A 17,002-nucleotide genomic window follows, 5' to 3' on the forward strand; every position below is an offset into this window, starting at 1 on the left:
GCAGCACCGAGACTTGAGGTACTCGCATCTGTGTGTAAGATGAAGGGCAACTTGTTGTCAGTGAACCCAAGGATGGGGGCAGTAGTCAGCTATTCAATTATGGTGTCAAATGCTGTCTGGCAAGCAGGGGACCATCTGTCACTGAAGAGGGCTTTTGGGTTGTGGTATCTCACAACGTTCACTGGGGTGTTAGTGGGGTGTCCCTTTTCAGACACAATGTGGCCTAGATACTTTACAGCGGTCTGGAAGAACTTGCATTTTTCTAGTGATAACTTCAGGCCATACTTTTTCAGTTGGTTGAGCACTCACATCAACCTCTCCTCGTGCTCTTCCAGTGTTGGGGAGAAGATGATGAGATCATCCAGGAAAACTAGGGCCTGTTTCAAGTTCAGCTCTCCTATACAGCACTCCATGAGCCCCTGGAACGTGCTAGGAGCATTTATTATCCCTTGAGGCATCCTGTTGAACCCAAAGAATCCTAGTGGGCAGAACGAATGCATTTTTGTGCTTGTCTGCTTCCTCCATTTCAATTTGGTAGAAGCCAGATTTGAGATCTAGCATTGAGAACCATCTGGATCCGGTCAACGCCAAGAAGGACTCAATTGGGTAAGGCGTATGAATCCTTCACCTTTTGGAGGTTCAGTTTCCTGTAATCTATGTAGAGTCTGACATCACCATTCTTTTTCCTAACAACTACAATCGGTGAGGAGAAAGGTGATTCGGATTCACGGATGACTTCTGCATCAAGAAGTTGCTGGAGATGGTTTCGCACAGTTTCTATGTGTTGAGGGTGTATAGGTCTCGCTCTATGTTTGAATGCCGTTTTGTCACTGAGGTTTATGTGGTGTTTCATTTCGTCAGTGCAGCCAAAATCAAGCTCATGCTGTGCAAACACCTCTGGCATAGAGTTTCATTTTTCGGTTATTCTCTTTTTCCTCTCACTGGGTACTTGAGAACTCCAAAGTCAAATTTGAGTTTTGGTTTATGGCCAGGTTTTGTTGGGGGGCCTGAGTTGAGAGATTTGATGGATTGAACACTCTTGATGGCATGTATTTCTACTACCATAGCTTTTAGAGACAGGGTGATATCATGGTCTGACTCGTTCCTAAGAATAAATGGTATGCATCGTGGCAGTTTAGATGGTAGACTTGCTAGGCCATCTGTTACCATTATGCCACCTGGTAAGGATGCTGATTTTGATGACTCTACCATCACCCACTTTCCAGCATTTGATGTTCTACAGCTCACTGATCCTTTGAGGACTTGAGTCTGACCAGCAGCAATATTCTCAGAGCCTCTGCTGTGCAGTCTCACTTCCCCCAGACTGGAATCAACAGACAGACTTTTCCTGACTTCAAGGGTCTTTAAGACAACTTTGTAGCCATAAAGCAGTGTCTTGTATTTCTGAGGTGTGACATCTGTATAGTGCTCATAAAGAACATCCAAATTGTTGGTGCCTATCAAAACTGATACAGAGTGGAGCGCATATCAGGCACAATCAGGGCTAGTGTTGGCACCTCAATGTTTGCCCCAAGTGAACACTTAGGGAACTTGATGGTCTCTTCAACACAGCCAAGGTAAGGGACATCCTGACCATTAGCTCCCTCCACTTCAAGTGAGTTGTTCAATGAATTGATAGGTAGGTGAGACAGGTTCTCTTGGTAGAAAGAATTGGGGATCGTTGTTATTGAGAGCCTGTATCTAACAAGCAGCTGCAATCTTTGTCACCTATGGTCATTTGTGCAGTGCACTTAGCTCCAACCAGTCCTTTTCGCAGGGTTACTAACTGTTTTTTGGTGTGAGAGCATATGTAGAAGGTGTGCCGCTCTGTTGGGAAACTTTGTTTGTGTTCCAGTCCCCGTTTGCTCCTCAAACAGAACTGGCCCTAGTTTAAATTATCAGGCTTTAAGGTGCCATGCTCAATATCCCATGCTAACTACTTTTCTCTTAGCTGCTTCTTTTTGAGGCTACCAGAGAGGGGTTTGGCTCACTATCACACTGGGGTATGTCCGTCCTCCCCACATCTGAAGCAATACAAGGGTTTTGGTCTATTGCTTTTGCTGTTGTTAACATCTCAGTTGTGAAACTGCAGCTTTTGAGATGTGGGAGTGTCAGCTGGAGACTTTGTGATTGCTGACTTGGGAGTTACTGGTTTGGCAACTGGTTTAGTTAGAGTCTTTCTGCAGTCCTTCTGTGTGATTCATGTGAGCTGGGACTGTAAATCAGCTATTTGTCTCTTTAGGTCTTGAATTTCAGGTTTAGAATCAGGGGTCGATTGTGATGGGGTGCATTCTTCCCCACACTGCAAATAAATGGTGGATGACACTTTCTGCTTTGACACACTGAAATACTGTTTCATGCTGGATGCTTTGGAGGTTGCTGTGCAGAGTAACAGGAGAAGTTCTGCAAAGGTAGGTGGGTTCCGTTTATTTTGTTCTAGCTGCAATTCAGATATTAAGATGTTGTCCCGGCAACCTCTAACAAACTGTCTTAAAAGTTGCCGGTCAAGGTCTCTTGCAGACACACCTCCCCTCCTGAAGGTGGTGTTCAGCATCACTTGCAGCCACTGAAGATAAGCTGAGGTTTTCTCACCATTATCTTGCAAAATGTTAAGGTACTTTGAAAAAAAGTACCTTAACACTACTCTCCATCTTTAACAGTACTGAAAGCAGAGTCCAGAATCTCTAAATACATGACTGAAGGAGATTCAGGTGTCAGGTGCTTCACTATGTCAATAGCGGGTGACAAAAGGCTTTCAAGGAGTTTCCGTGACTTGTATAGATCTGGCTGTTTTGTGTCTTTGAGGAGCAGTTCCACATAAGAAGGCCATGTCTCATAATCCACTTCATTGAATGGGTGAGGGCAACACCCAGAGAAGGGTCTGAGTCTCAGGGATGTGTGTACGTACATGCATAGCAGAATCTTAATTTCTTACTATATGCTGGACTATTACCTTCTGTACTTCAGGCAGATTGACATCATAAAGTTTCAAAGCAGGCTGTGTCTTTCCTTCAGAGGGTGCTGGTGGTGGAGACCAGTTACACTCTGGCTGAACATGTTTCTCAGGAACTGTACTGGGTAGAGGGCTAACCTGGGCAACAGTTTCTGGAACATGTTGCTCTGGGGCATCAGGTGAGTTCGGTCTAATGTCTTCACTTCGGGTTTCTGAGTTATCCAGGTCAACAGCTTCACTGATAATGGAGAATTCTTCTCTGAGGACAGCTGCAAAATCTTTGCCAGTCTGTTTTGCTATCTCCTTTAACTCTGAGAGGTAAGTCTGTGTAACTTCTTTGTTAGCTGCAGGTATGTAGGCACTGGCTAAGGCTCTAATGTGGTAACTGGTGTCAGTTTGGGTCTTAGTGTGAAATCTGTGAAGCCTGTGTGGCAGCATAGTTAAAAGTGACTATACAGCTGTGCCATATACATACTCTACAATAACCTGTTTGTCTGACTCTGACTCAGGGGAATCTACAGGGATTATCCCTTGAATAGAGCCATACTGCTTAAGGAAGTCATATACAGGCGCTGGTCATATAATTAGAATATCATCAAAAAGTTGATTTATTTCACTAATTCCATTCAAAAAGTGAAACTTGTATATTATATTCATTCATTACACACAGACTGATATATTCCAAATGTTTATTTCTTTTAATTTTGATGATTATAACTGACAACTAAGGAAAATCCCAAATTCAGTATCTCAGAAAATTAGAATATTACTTAAGACCAATACAAAGAAAGGGTTTTTAGAAATCTTGGCCAACTGACAAGTATGAACATGAAAAGTATGAGCATGTACAGCACTCAATACTTAGTTGGGGCTCCTTTTGCCTGAATTACTGCAGCAATGCGGCGTGGCATGGAGTCGATCAGTCTGTGGCACTTCTCAGGTGTTATGAGAGCCCAGGTTGCTCTGATAGTGGCCTTCAGCTCTTCTGCATTGTTGGGTCTGGCATATCGCATCTTCCTCTTCACAATACCCCATAGATTTTCTATGGGGTTAAGGTCAGGCGAGTTTTCTGGCCAATTAAGAACAGGGATACCATGGTCCTTAAACCAGATACTGGTTGCTTTGGCACTGTGTGCAGGTGCCAAGTCCTGTTGGAAAATGAAATCTGCATCTCCATAAAGTTAGTCAGCAGCAGGAAGCATGAAGTGCTCTAAAACTTTCTGGTATACGGCTGCGTTGACCTTGGACTGCAGAAAACACAGTGGACCAACACCAGCAGATGACATGGCACCCCAAACCATCACTGACTGTGGAAACTTTACACTGGACCTCAAGCAACGTGGATTGTGTGCCTCTCCTCTCTTCCTCCAGACTCTGGGACCCTGATTTCCAAAGGAAATGCAAAATTTACTTTCATCAGAGAACATAACTTTGGACCACTCAGCAGCAGTCCAGTCCTTTTTGTCTTTAGCCCAGGCGAGACGCTGAAACCCATGTCTTGCATACGTCTGTGCGTAGTGGTTCTTGAAGCACTGACTCCAGCTGCAGTCCACTCTTTGTGAATCTTCCCCACATTTTTGAATGGGTTTTGTTTCACAATCCTCTCCAGGGTGCGGTTATCCCTATTGCTTGTACACTTTTTTCTACCACATCTTTTCCTTCCCTTCGCCTCTCTATTAATGTGCTTGGACACAGAGCTCTGTGAACAGCCAGCCTCTTTTGCAATGACCTTTTGTGTCTTGCCCTCCTTGTGCAACGTGTCAATGGTCGTCTTTTGGACAACTGTCAAGTCAGCAGTCTTCCCCATGATTGTGTAGCGTACAGAACTAGACTGAGAGACCATTTAAAGGCCTTTGCAGGTGTTTTGAGTTAATTAGCTGATTAGAGTGTGGCACCAGGTGTCTTCAATATTGAACCTTTTCACAATATTCTAATTTTCTGAGATACTGAATTTGGGATTTTCCTTAGTTGTCAGTTATAATCATCAAAATTAAAAGAAATAAACATTTGAAATATATCAGTCTGTGTGTAATGAATGAATATAATATACAAGTTTCACTTTTTGAATGGAATTAGTGAAATAAATCAACTTTTTGATGATATTCTAATTATATGACCAGCACCTGTAGTTCTTCATCAGCTTCTGTACCGGCTACACCACTAACTATAACTGATGGTTAACTCTGGTTCCTAGTTTTATATCTGTTTTGACCACTCCTGGCTGACTCGCCAATTTGTAGCACTTGTGTTCTACAATACAACACTATTTATACTACTGGACCAATTCTAGGCTCAATTGGAGTGGGGGTAGAAATATAAAGTTAGACCAAAGATCAGATGCTTTAAATACAAAAGCCGGCACTTTACTGAAGTTAACACAGACAATAAACAAAACAGTTATTCAGATCAATGAGTAATCCTGCAGGTAACAAAAGGTAAGTAAAACTCACTTTGCCCTTTTTTTAGGCTCCTTCACCTAGTCTAGATATAGTTTAGTTTAGAAAATCCATCAGGGTTGGATAGTTTGTTTGGGTTAGTTAGTTGTGTTATGCTAGGTCAGGTTAAGTTAATAGGTTGTGCCTATTTTGGTTTCATTATTTCCTTGAGTTAACTCCTTTTTCTTCCCCTCCTTTCACAGGTAAGAGAACAATTTCACCATTTCCAAATTAACGTGAAACACAATCATACCTGAAATCATAATATTAAGAAATTATGAAAACAAGATACAGTATAAAATGTGTGACACTTCAATTCGGTTCAAGTTCAGGTCCAGTTATGTAATCCAATTCTGTTCAGTCAGAAAAAAAGAAGGAAAGGAAAAAGAAAGATCCTTACCAGTTCAGTTCAAGATAAATCCCAATAATCCTACCGCTCTGGCAGCGAGTTTATCAACAGTCCACCGTACACAGCAGATCCTCTCGCTGACACGATGAAGATGAGAAATGTAGTCTGGGTTGACTCACCATCTTGGCTCCCACGTTTGTGTTGTCTCCTCACACAACACGGAAGAATCTTTACTCAGTGACCAAACTTCCAACAGAAACAAAAACCTGACTGTGGTTTACTTAGATATGTTTCTTATGGGTCCCCGACCAAATAAGTGTTTTATTTCTAGGTCTCTAAACCAACTCTCAATAAACGTATTTCACTCGTTAACCTCTCCACTTCTCTTCTCTGCTCTCTGCCTCTCATCTCTCCTTATGCTGCTGCTACATTACCCATTTGCAGTGAATGAGTCTCTTAAAGGGGAAGCGTCATTATAATTCCTTATAGGCATACTTTAATTTGCCTATAATGTCTTATAGGCATACTCATGATAGCTTCAAGATGGCGTGGAGTATGGCTGCTGCGCTGCGTGCTCCGACCCAATATTGCCGTTTTTTGTTCGTTTTGTCTACAATTCTTGTGTTTTTCATCTTAGATGTCGTCTGCCTTATTGTCTACGATAGACAAATGCTTTTGGACATTGGTTCTTCAATAGCACACCGAAAACCAGACTTTAACCCTCTGGGGTCAATGGATGCGCCGGCGCATCCTGCAGGATTTTTTCCTCATAACAGCGGAAACAACTTAAAATACTCCGTCATTTTTGGGCATACAGATAAACGTATGACATCATTAGAAACTATAAAGGGTCTACTTTTATTTGTGTACACTCACAGTAACAACAAAACCTTTTGCTTTTGTAAAATAAAGAAAATAGACAGGGGGCGCTTTCAGCCGTCTCTGTCTCCGTGAGCATCTTTCTGAAACACATCACAAAAATCAAGTGAAACTCCGCGAATACACAAACATGAAACATATGTCTAAAGAAAGCTTAAAATGTCTAATTTTAAATAAAACAATTCAAATTTAAAACAAATATTCTCCTGCAATGTAATCTGTATGAAACAAAGAGATGTACCGTTTCTCCTGGCTCAGCAAATTATCACTAATGTGATCACATCCACCATCAGAGCGCACTATTCATACAGTAATGTGCTGAGGCGAACAATCAAATGGTAAACGCCCCCACAACAATGCCTTAAAAAAACATCAAGTTCATCATCAGATTCATTCACTTTCCTGCGCGTTTGGAAGATGGCACGCTACACAGGTGACAAAGAGTTCACATTTTCCTCGGAAGAAGAGCGGAACTCCGATGAACGTTTGCATTTTGAAGAGCGACTTGATCCAGCCGAGGATACAATTTCAGATGCGTAAGTCATTTAGGTTTCAGTTTCAGTATTCACAGTACTGAAATTTGAAATATGTCCTAATAGGCAAGATTTAGTTACATTTAAATGTTGTTTCGGCTAAAGCAGGTATTTAAATTGTATGATGTATGATATAAATATGATATGTAATATTATATAAAAATAATATGAATGTTTAGATTATATTTTAACTAGTGTATATGCTGCTTCATCATCAACGAAGCTTGTGCTCGCAAATATCTGTTCGGGTGTAAATGTGTAAAATGTGCTGTAAATATGCATTTATTTGATCCAAAATACAGCAAAAAACAGTAATATTGTGAAATATTTTTACAATTTAAAATAAATGTTTCTTGAGAAACAAATCAGCATATTAGAATGATTTCTGAAGGATCATGTGACACTGAAGACTGGAATAATGATGCTGAAAATTCAGCTGAATCACATCAATATTCATGATCATTCACGCTTCCTGTGTCTCACAAAAGTTAAATGACTATATTGTTTTGTATGAATAAGTAATCAGGATGGTTTTCACATCATTTTGTAGCAAAAAATCTAAGCTACAAGACCCAGTTCTCAAAAGTCTTGTGAACAAATGTTTAGTATGTGTTATATGGCCTTATTTCAGTGACTTTTGTTTTTTCAAAAACCATGCATAAATGTTATTTTCTCAAAAATACAAACATGTACATGTTGGGCCTCATGTATTCAGATAGAAGACAAAGGCAGGCCTAACAGTCATAAAAAACATTCCTCAAGCCCCCTCCTTCTAAGTCGTAAATCTTACTGATAAAAATCGCGCCAAAATCAAACAAAGGGAGTCCAAAACAGACTACAAATCCATGAAGCCTTGCTCACTAAAGGATCGAGCTCTCAACTCCTATTGGATGAGGCACACAACAGAACGTCCCTCAAACATGACATCATCAGGAGTTCAAATAATTCTGAAATGCTGAAAGATTTCGCTTCCGGCGACTTCGTTCACCGAATACGGACGTAGCTTTTTGCTGCTCTCCGGTGCAACCTCGTGGCATAAGGAAGTAATGTCCAACTTGAAACTGTAGCCATACAATCTCCATCTCGCTGGACGAGTTGAGATTACTCTGTGTTCAACCGAACACTCTAACGGATCCGAAGAAGACCGCCAAGCAATTCGCATCTTCATCCATTGGCCTACAGAAGTGAAGAGATTAAAGATTTCTCTTCCATCTTCAAGTCGACATTTCTGAGTTCTCCGCCAGCCCGCCGAGAATCAACAGCCGTACCGCCCGCCGACAATCAACAGCCGTACCGCCCGCCGACAGCGCGAGGAAACGACCTCTCGTCATCACACGAGCCTCAAGAAACCGGGTCAAATTTAAAGGACGGAGGAAAACACATTCTACCTGTGTCCTCATGCGATTCAAGTAAGAGGTTACATCTGGGCAGAGATAGAATATTATAGTGTGTTATTCTTGTGTTTCAAGGTTTTTTGCTTGTACAGTTTACGGACCGCCATGTCCGCTCATTATTAATACTCAGGTTATTAATTATCGCGAATTTGTTTTGCTGTATTGTGGTCCAACCAAATTGGACTGTTGTGCATTTTCGCCATCGCGGGTGAGACAGCAACTAAGTTCATCCATTAAAGAGTCAAATAACAAGGGACTTTTACAAGCCCCGCTCGTAAAACCGCATCTCTAAGTGATGAACACGGCTGCTTTATCTCCAGCTATCGCGAAATCAGCTTTCGGGCTGTCACTTAATCATCTCTCTCTCTCTCTCTCTCACTAACCACACTGACACACACACACACACTGTCACACACACACCTTATGTGTTATAGAATTATTTTTATTTCCATATCTAATCATATCACTGTTTAGTTTGTAGTTGTAAGTTGGAAGTTTATTGACTGCATTGTATTAATTATTAATTGATATTACTGCATAAATAAACTTTTGTTTATATTACAAAGAGAAGTGTTTTGGTTTGTTTTGCATACGCCTGTGTCATGCTGACGGGATGTCAGTGCTCGGATTCAAACCTTCATTCATTGTTTTTTCCCGAAAATCGATATTCTTCGGATGTCGATTTTCCTAAGAAAACAATCTAATATTGAGACTGTTTTAATATTCGGTTATTAGTCTCTGATTTCAGGGTGGTGCCCCGTCAATGTTAATCCTTATTAATATTCTATTGATTTTTGATAATTGATAATTATCTTTGAATTTGAATTTGAATGATCAATAAGCTAGTGTTAATTTTAATGTTTCATCGATGTTAACAATTAATGATTATCTTTGATAAGTGTTGATTTTAAAGGATTAAAAAAAGCTAACATTGATTCTCATCAATGTTCTATTGATTTTAATAATTAATAATTATCTTTGATAATTATTAATTATTGCTAATAACCAAACTTGCTCCTAAACGTAGCACGCTACATTTACTGGAGTCCCATATGAGGTTTAATGAGTTAGATCCAATTAATTAATTTAAATATTGATTAATAACTACAGAAATAATTATTAATTATTTCTGATAGTAACACTGATCTAAACAACCAGTAAAGCCCTACATACATACATGTTGCTCACATATTATTGTAGCACATTTTGTGCTGAATACAGTGTTATCAGACTTTAGCCATTAATATGTTTTTAAGCAACTGAAAAAAGCACAAATGTCAAGGCATGTCAAAACTTCTCCAGGGCCCAAAAATACCCTCAGACCCAGAAGGTTAAAATACCTCAATGCCGATACTCTGTTTTCAAACATGACAGCAGAGCCCTTTCTCTGGACTGCTCGGCCGCGGAAATACAGTCAGAAAAGGGGAAGGAGAGCCGGAGTTCTCGTCAGACTAAGACGTCGTGCAAATCTACCCCCACTACCCAGCATTCTACTGGCAAATGTTCAGTCTCTGGACAACAAGCTCTGCGAGCTAAGAGCATGGATCTCTTTCCAACGAGGGAAGAGGGACTGCTGCATTATCTGCCTTACAGAAACTTGGATGTCTGTGGAGATTCCAGACTCAGCCATCGAACCCGTGGGGTTCTCAGTGCACTGAGCGGACAGAGTGAAAATACCTCTCAGGTAAAAGCAGAGGTAATGGTGTATGTTTTATGATCAAATAAATCCTGGTGTGATCAGAGGAACATACATTCTTTCAAGTCTTTCTGCTCTCCTGATCTGGAACTTCTCATGCTTCTGTGTCGACCATTCTGGCTACTGAGGAATTCACAGCGGTCATTATCACAGCTGTGTACATCCCCCCACAAGCTGACACAGACCAGGCACTCAAGGAACTGTATGAGAGTATAAGCAAGCAGGAAACTTCAAGTCAATAGCACCGAAATAATTCCAACACATCAGTTTCAACATACGAGGGGACTGGATTTTGGACCATTGCTACTCTCCCTTCCAGGATGGCTACAAATCCCTCCCCCGCACACCATTTGGCAAATCAGACTACTCTTCCATTCTCCTTCTGCCCTCTTACAGGCAGAAACTGAAACAGGAAGCACCCACCCTCAGAATGATCCATTGCTGGTCAGACCAATCAAATTCTACGCTAAAGGACTGTTTTGATCACGTGGACTGGGAGTTGTTCCGGTCCACCTCTGATGATGACATCGAGATCTACGCTGATACCGTAATGTGTTTCATCAGGAAGTTCATAGATGATGTAGTGCCGACTAAAACAATACGGATCTACCCTAACCAGAAACTGTGGATTAATAGCGATGTTCATGTGGCACTTAATGCGCGGACCTCCACTTTTAATTCCAGGAACGCGGAGTAGCATAAACAAGCCAGTTATGTCCTCCGCAAAACTATCAGAGTAGCCAAACGCCAGTACAGGGACAAGATTGAAGGACAGTTCAACACCACCGATTCTAGAAACATGTGGCAGGCAATTAATATCATCATGGACTTCAAAGGGAATAAATACTCTGCCATGAATACCGCTGCCTCTCTCCCGGATGAGCTTAATAATTTTTATGCTTGTTTCGAGGGAAACAACACCGCCCTCGTGGAGAGAGCTCCCGTGGCTGAAGCTACAGAGGTTAGTTCACTCTCTGTCTCTGTAGCGGATGTAACCAGATCCTTCCAACGGGTGAATATCCATAAAGCCATGAGTCCAGACGGCATTCCGGGCCACGTCATCAGAGCATGCGCGAACCAACTGGCTGGTGTTTTTATGGACATTTTCAACCCTTCCCTCTCCTTTTCTGTGGTCCCCACATGCTTTACGTCCACCACTGTGCCTGCACCAAAGCAATCCAAAATCACTTGCTTAAATGACTGGCATCCTGTTGCTCTGACCCCCATCATCAGCAAATGCTTTGAGAGGCTAATCAGAGATTACATCTGCTCTGTGCTGCCTGCCTCACTGGACTTACTGCAGTTTGCTTACCGCAACAACCACTGCACTGATGATGCCATTGCATCTAAACTACACACTGCTCTCTACCACCTGGAAAAAAAGGAACACTTATGTAAGAATGCTGTTTGTAGACTACAGCTCAGCATTCAACACCATAGTGCCCTCCAAGCTTGATGTGAAACTCCGGGCTCTGGGCTTAAACAGCTCGCTGTGAAGCTGGATCCTGGACTTCCGGTCAAGCAGACGCCAGGTGGTTAGAATGGTAAATTGTGTTACGTATAAATCAGATGTTTATTGTAATTGTCATACTGCTATGTTGCTTGGAACTGCACCCAAGACTTTCACCCACTGTTGCACTTGTGTATATGGTTGAGTGACAATAAAGGGATTTGATTTGATTTGATTTGAATTGTCCCCATTAAATTATTATCAAACTGTTTTAACTAACTCTTAATTAAGTGTATACATTTGAACTTATTTAACTTATTTATGCATTTTAATGAATTATTTAAGCTCATTCATGCCATATTTTAATGTGGGTTACAATGAGGAAGGATTACATCAAGATGTAGATTGAAATGCAGGTGCGGAAAACGTATAAAAACATATAAATAAAATAGCCTGCTCCTCTCTCGCTGTTGCTTGCGTACTAGTGATTACCCCTCTGTGTGATTTTGAAAAATGTATGACATAATATAAGAAATATCTAAGATTCCACACAATTTCATGATCAATAATCAAATAAGCAAATTTGTGACATTAACTGTGTTAACTCATTTTGTACAAAAGGACAGGTTTTCTTTCATTAAAACACTTTCACAAGATGCTCTGTGAAAATTCACATGCAAGATGTTTCACATGTGTTTTTTGCAAAAAGTTTTCACTCAAACTGTTATAATGATAATATCATTTGCAATGAAATATAAACGATTAAAATAGGAAAATGCTAAATAGAAACATTTTCACAAGTGGGCTCAAACTTCGGAAAATCGTCGGCACGTCGGCATAGCCATTGATCAGGAAAATAAAAAATGGCACTCCATGTCACAAAGGTTGCCGACCCCTGGTCTACTACATATAATGAGGCATCAAACAGGAAACATACAGAAATCTAAATATATTGTTATAACGTAATCAGATTTATTTAATAATTGTTTATTGATTAATTGTTATAAACTGAAAACAAATTATTTATCTTTATCTTCATCTAACTTTTTGTATGATTATATTTAATGTATAGCACATCAGACAGACATTTAACTGTTATTTCTATTTTCTGTCATTTCTGCTAATATGTGTGTTTGTACTTGTATTTAGTAAAAACCAGTGAGCTGAGTAATGATCTTCAACATCTGTGGGTCAAAACTGCAAGAGGGTAGTTTATTGAAAAAGGTTTTTGTATGATGCTTTTACACTGTGTGAACACCCAGTCTGGGATCTTTCTGTCTCCAGTTTTACTGTATTTACAGTAATAATCTCCTGAATCTTCAGACTGGACATCACTGATGGTCAGAGTGAATTCAATGTCGACTCTACTGCCACTGAATCTAGAGGAAACTCCTGAAGCTCTCTCTGATTTGAGATAGATCAGGAGTTTAGGAGCTTCTCCAGGAATCTGATGGTAAAAGTAATTCTTATCACACTGCATATCATCACAAACACTGATTAAAATCCATAGCGATTCTGTCATTCTGCAGAAATAATGCAAAAGAAACTAATGACGGATAAAAATAACCTTGACGGGCATTTTACAGTTTTGGTGCATTTTAAAATATAACCTTGTGAAAGCCAGCTGAACCATGAAGGAAATGCAACATTGTAACTATTTTAGCCCCTGTTTCGGAACAATCAAGCAAGCTACAGGTCTGAAAATGCCCCAAATCACTCTATTGCGATTGCAATTTTACTCATGTTCGTTATTTTGTCAGAGAGAGATAGTTGCGGTGAGTCGTTATGTGTGTTACCCCTCTCCCGTTTTTAATCGGCAAGTGTGTCATACCTCTGACTGAAGAAAGCGAGATCTCAGCAAATCAGTCTTCATGTGTGACACCCTCGGCAAAAACGAGTTGTTTTGAGTCTGCTAGTGTAGAACCAGCTTAAGGTGGTAAAGTAATCAATCAGAGAAAGTCTAAGAGAAAGATTGCTTACTTATTTCCTTAGTTGTTTTGACCATTATCATGTTCTTATTTTTTGTATTAAGCTGAGGTCATGTCAGGTGTTTGTGCACATAAATTACACTTCATTCAGACAAGACACTGAGCAAAGCCATATTTGCTGTTTGACCACCAAAAGGCGCCACTCGCCACAAGAAAGTGTAAACTGTAGTTATACAGCATGCCATACTTCAAATGGTTTTTTAGCTCTTTTTGTTTTTAAGCATTTTTGGTGAGTTCGATTATAAATATTACTTATTTTCAGGAATTTTAGTAATCTTCTAGCATAGCTACAGTTTATTCAACCAAAACATGTGAGTGATTAGTGTAAAAAAGCTGATAATTAGAACTGAAAAGATTTAAAAACAATTCCGTTGTATAAATGTATTTGCACATAAATTAGGGAACATGACATGGTTCTTATTCTGTTAGCAAAACAGCAAAATTAATTTAGTGTTAGTGCAGGGGATTTAGTTCAGCCACTGAATGTGTTTGTATCCTTGTGGTGGACTTTTGGTGGAGGCACCCGACTCGCAGTTGGAAGTAAGTAAAGCTCTTGATCATTTTAAAATGAAGGAAAGAATCTAAAAAAATTCAAATAATTTATATATATATACACATAAATATAAAATGTTTTTAAAATCTATTTAAATTAAACTGGTATAACATAAATTATCAATGTTTATCTCTCCTCCAAAGAAACATTTTTTATTAAAGTATTAACTATTTATTCATAAATTCTTCTGATTATACTTAATTATGAAAGTTAGTAAAGTGGAAATAATTATATATTTTCATTTTTATCATTTGAGGATAATGTTTGTATCTTATCTACTCTTTATATATGTGGCTTCAAACACATTTGGACACTATGAATGTCGCTGCATTAGATACTAAATTCATTCTGACATTAATTTTAAATACAGATATCACATGCAAACATTTCAAGCAAAAGGACACTTTCTGGATGTCTGAACTTTATGGTAACTTCATACAGCCACTAAAAATGACTTCGCTTAAAAGTAATGGTACACATGGAAATTAAAGTTAGTTCTGAGAAAAGATAATTTATTGGCAGATGGCACATGGTTTGACATTTTGTTATCTAATAATGCAATAAAATTACACATTTTAGGTGTGGCTTGTCCAAATATGTTTTATATATATAAATAGCAGATATGAGTGCAGTAGCCCATAGTATATAAACTTTTCTGATATAAAAAACCTTCACTGCAGTATAGATTTTTTCAATCAGAAATATTTACATATTTATTATTACTATAGTGTAATTGTTTACAGTAATCAGAAATGTTTATATACTATATATAAACATTTGTGTTAAAAATATTTATATTATATATAGTGTCATTTTTTTATATCAGAAATGTTTATAAACTATGCTTGATTAACAGAGAATCTATTAAAGGGAAGTGAAAGACACTCAGAATGACTGGTATAACTGTTTATGTCCTTATATGAGGACTGAAACTTCAAAGTTTCCATTTTTCTCTATTTTACTCACAGCCCTGCCCACTCTAACGGTCCTGCTGCCCTCCAGAGATGAGTTGAAGCAGGGTAAAGCTACAGTCATGTGTCTAGCAAATAAGGGATTTCCCTCTGACTGGCAGCTGAGCTGGAATGTGGATGGTGGCAGCAGAAACTCTGGTGTTAACGTGAGTCCCGGTGTGCTGCAGAAAGATGGACTGTACAGCTGGAGCAGCAGTCTGACTCTCACTGAGAGAGAGTGGAGCAGTGCAAAAACCATCAGCTGTGAAGCCACTCAGGGTTTCCATACTCCAGTTATCAAGAACCTTAACACAGAACAGTGTGATGTGCAGTGAAAACACACACTCACAGACATGCATATTCATTCACTCAGTCATTCACACACATATTCAAGCACAAATCTTCACAAAAGCCATTATCATAGATTTGCTATATAACTTTTTTTCTAGTTTTCTGTATGCTTATGATTACCACGCATACAGGGCCATAGCATGGTATTCTGGGTCCCCTGACTGTATATTGCTCTGGGCCCGTTTCCTATTAAAAAGAATGTTTATAATTTGTTGTGGAGGCCCCCTGGAACTATGGGCCCCAAGAATCATTACCACCTTTCACCCCACTAGCTACAGCCATGCACGCATGACCACAACTATATGTTTTATGTGTTAAAAATGCTTTACTGCCAAATAAAAACTTTTTGAATCATTAACAATATTCAATTAATTTTGTTGTTATGAATAAATATGCAGTAGCACATTATTTTAAACATATAATAGGGTGTTTCTTCAACTTCGGGCAATTTCATATAATGTCAGAGGGGTTGGTTTTTATTAAAACTTGCAGATTTAATAGTTTTTCCTTTTCTCATATAAAGATCACATTAAAACTGACTTTTTACCAGACCTTCATCATTTATTTTTGGTACTTTTCAAATGCCTTTTATATAGGTCTTATAGATTTAGTTTTGTCCCAGACCCAGACTTTCAATATTGAGCTATGAAAATACATTATAAAAATACAAATTATTACGTTTAAAAATGATGATCTAAACAAAGAGTGAAATACTCATAAACCATTTCAATATTTATTGTATGTTCTGTAAATTATTTCTGAACTGAATTTTCCAAGATTTACAACTGTCCCACAGTTGTGGCATCATTTCCACCACACCAAACAATTTTGTCCCAATAAAGTTTTTTGCATCGATTTGTATCCATCTCATCTGCCTAACCAACAACATTACAAACTTTTTATTGGGTGTTCCTTCAGTGTCAGCACTTTTAGCACTGTAAACTTCTAAAAGTAAAGTCTTGGTAAAACATTTCCACATTTTCACTATTTACTTAATATGTCTACAAACAATGTACAACAGTGATGACTTTGATCTTTCGCCTTTACGTCTGTTTACCAAAAATTGATTAGCTATATTTTAATAGATTGCAGTTTGAATGGAAATAATAAGTATGATTATGACGCCCTAGTGTTTAACATTTATTTTAAAAAATAGAGTATGTTGTGTAGTGTTTGACAGAAATCATAAAATATAAGTCTGTGTTTATTAAAAATCAGTCAAGTGATTTTAAACCACCATTTTCAGTGAGGTAATGCATAGCAGTGAAGTCTAACCACAACAAGAGGTTTTTGTATTATGCTTTTACACTGTGTGAACACGAAGTTGTTAGAGCCCTTGTCATAGTCACTCTGACAGTAATAATCTCCTGAATCTTCAGGCTGGACTTGACTGATGGTCAGTGTAAAGTCAATGTGGTTTCCACTTTCAGTGCCACTGAATCTAGAGGAAACTCCTGAAGCTCTCTCTGAT

The 17,002-nt window shown here is 39.0% G+C and overlaps 1 gene segment (V, D, J or C); it reads left to right on the top strand.

The window, feature by feature from the left end:
- The first annotated feature begins 13,855 nt into the window (after positions 1-13,855).
- On the top strand, positions 13,856-16,772 carry LOC127424980 (Ig kappa-b4 chain C region-like). The segment is given in 3 exon segments: positions 13,856-13,872; positions 14,129-14,217; positions 15,199-16,772. Coding segments are annotated over 3 exon segments (423 nt in total).
- The last annotated feature ends 230 nt before the right edge of the window (positions 16,773-17,002 follow it).

This window comes from Myxocyprinus asiaticus, chromosome 34 (assembly GCF_019703515.2).
Source record: "Myxocyprinus asiaticus isolate MX2 ecotype Aquarium Trade chromosome 34, UBuf_Myxa_2, whole genome shotgun sequence".
NCBI lineage: Eukaryota > Metazoa > Chordata > Actinopteri > Cypriniformes > Catostomidae > Myxocyprinus > Myxocyprinus asiaticus.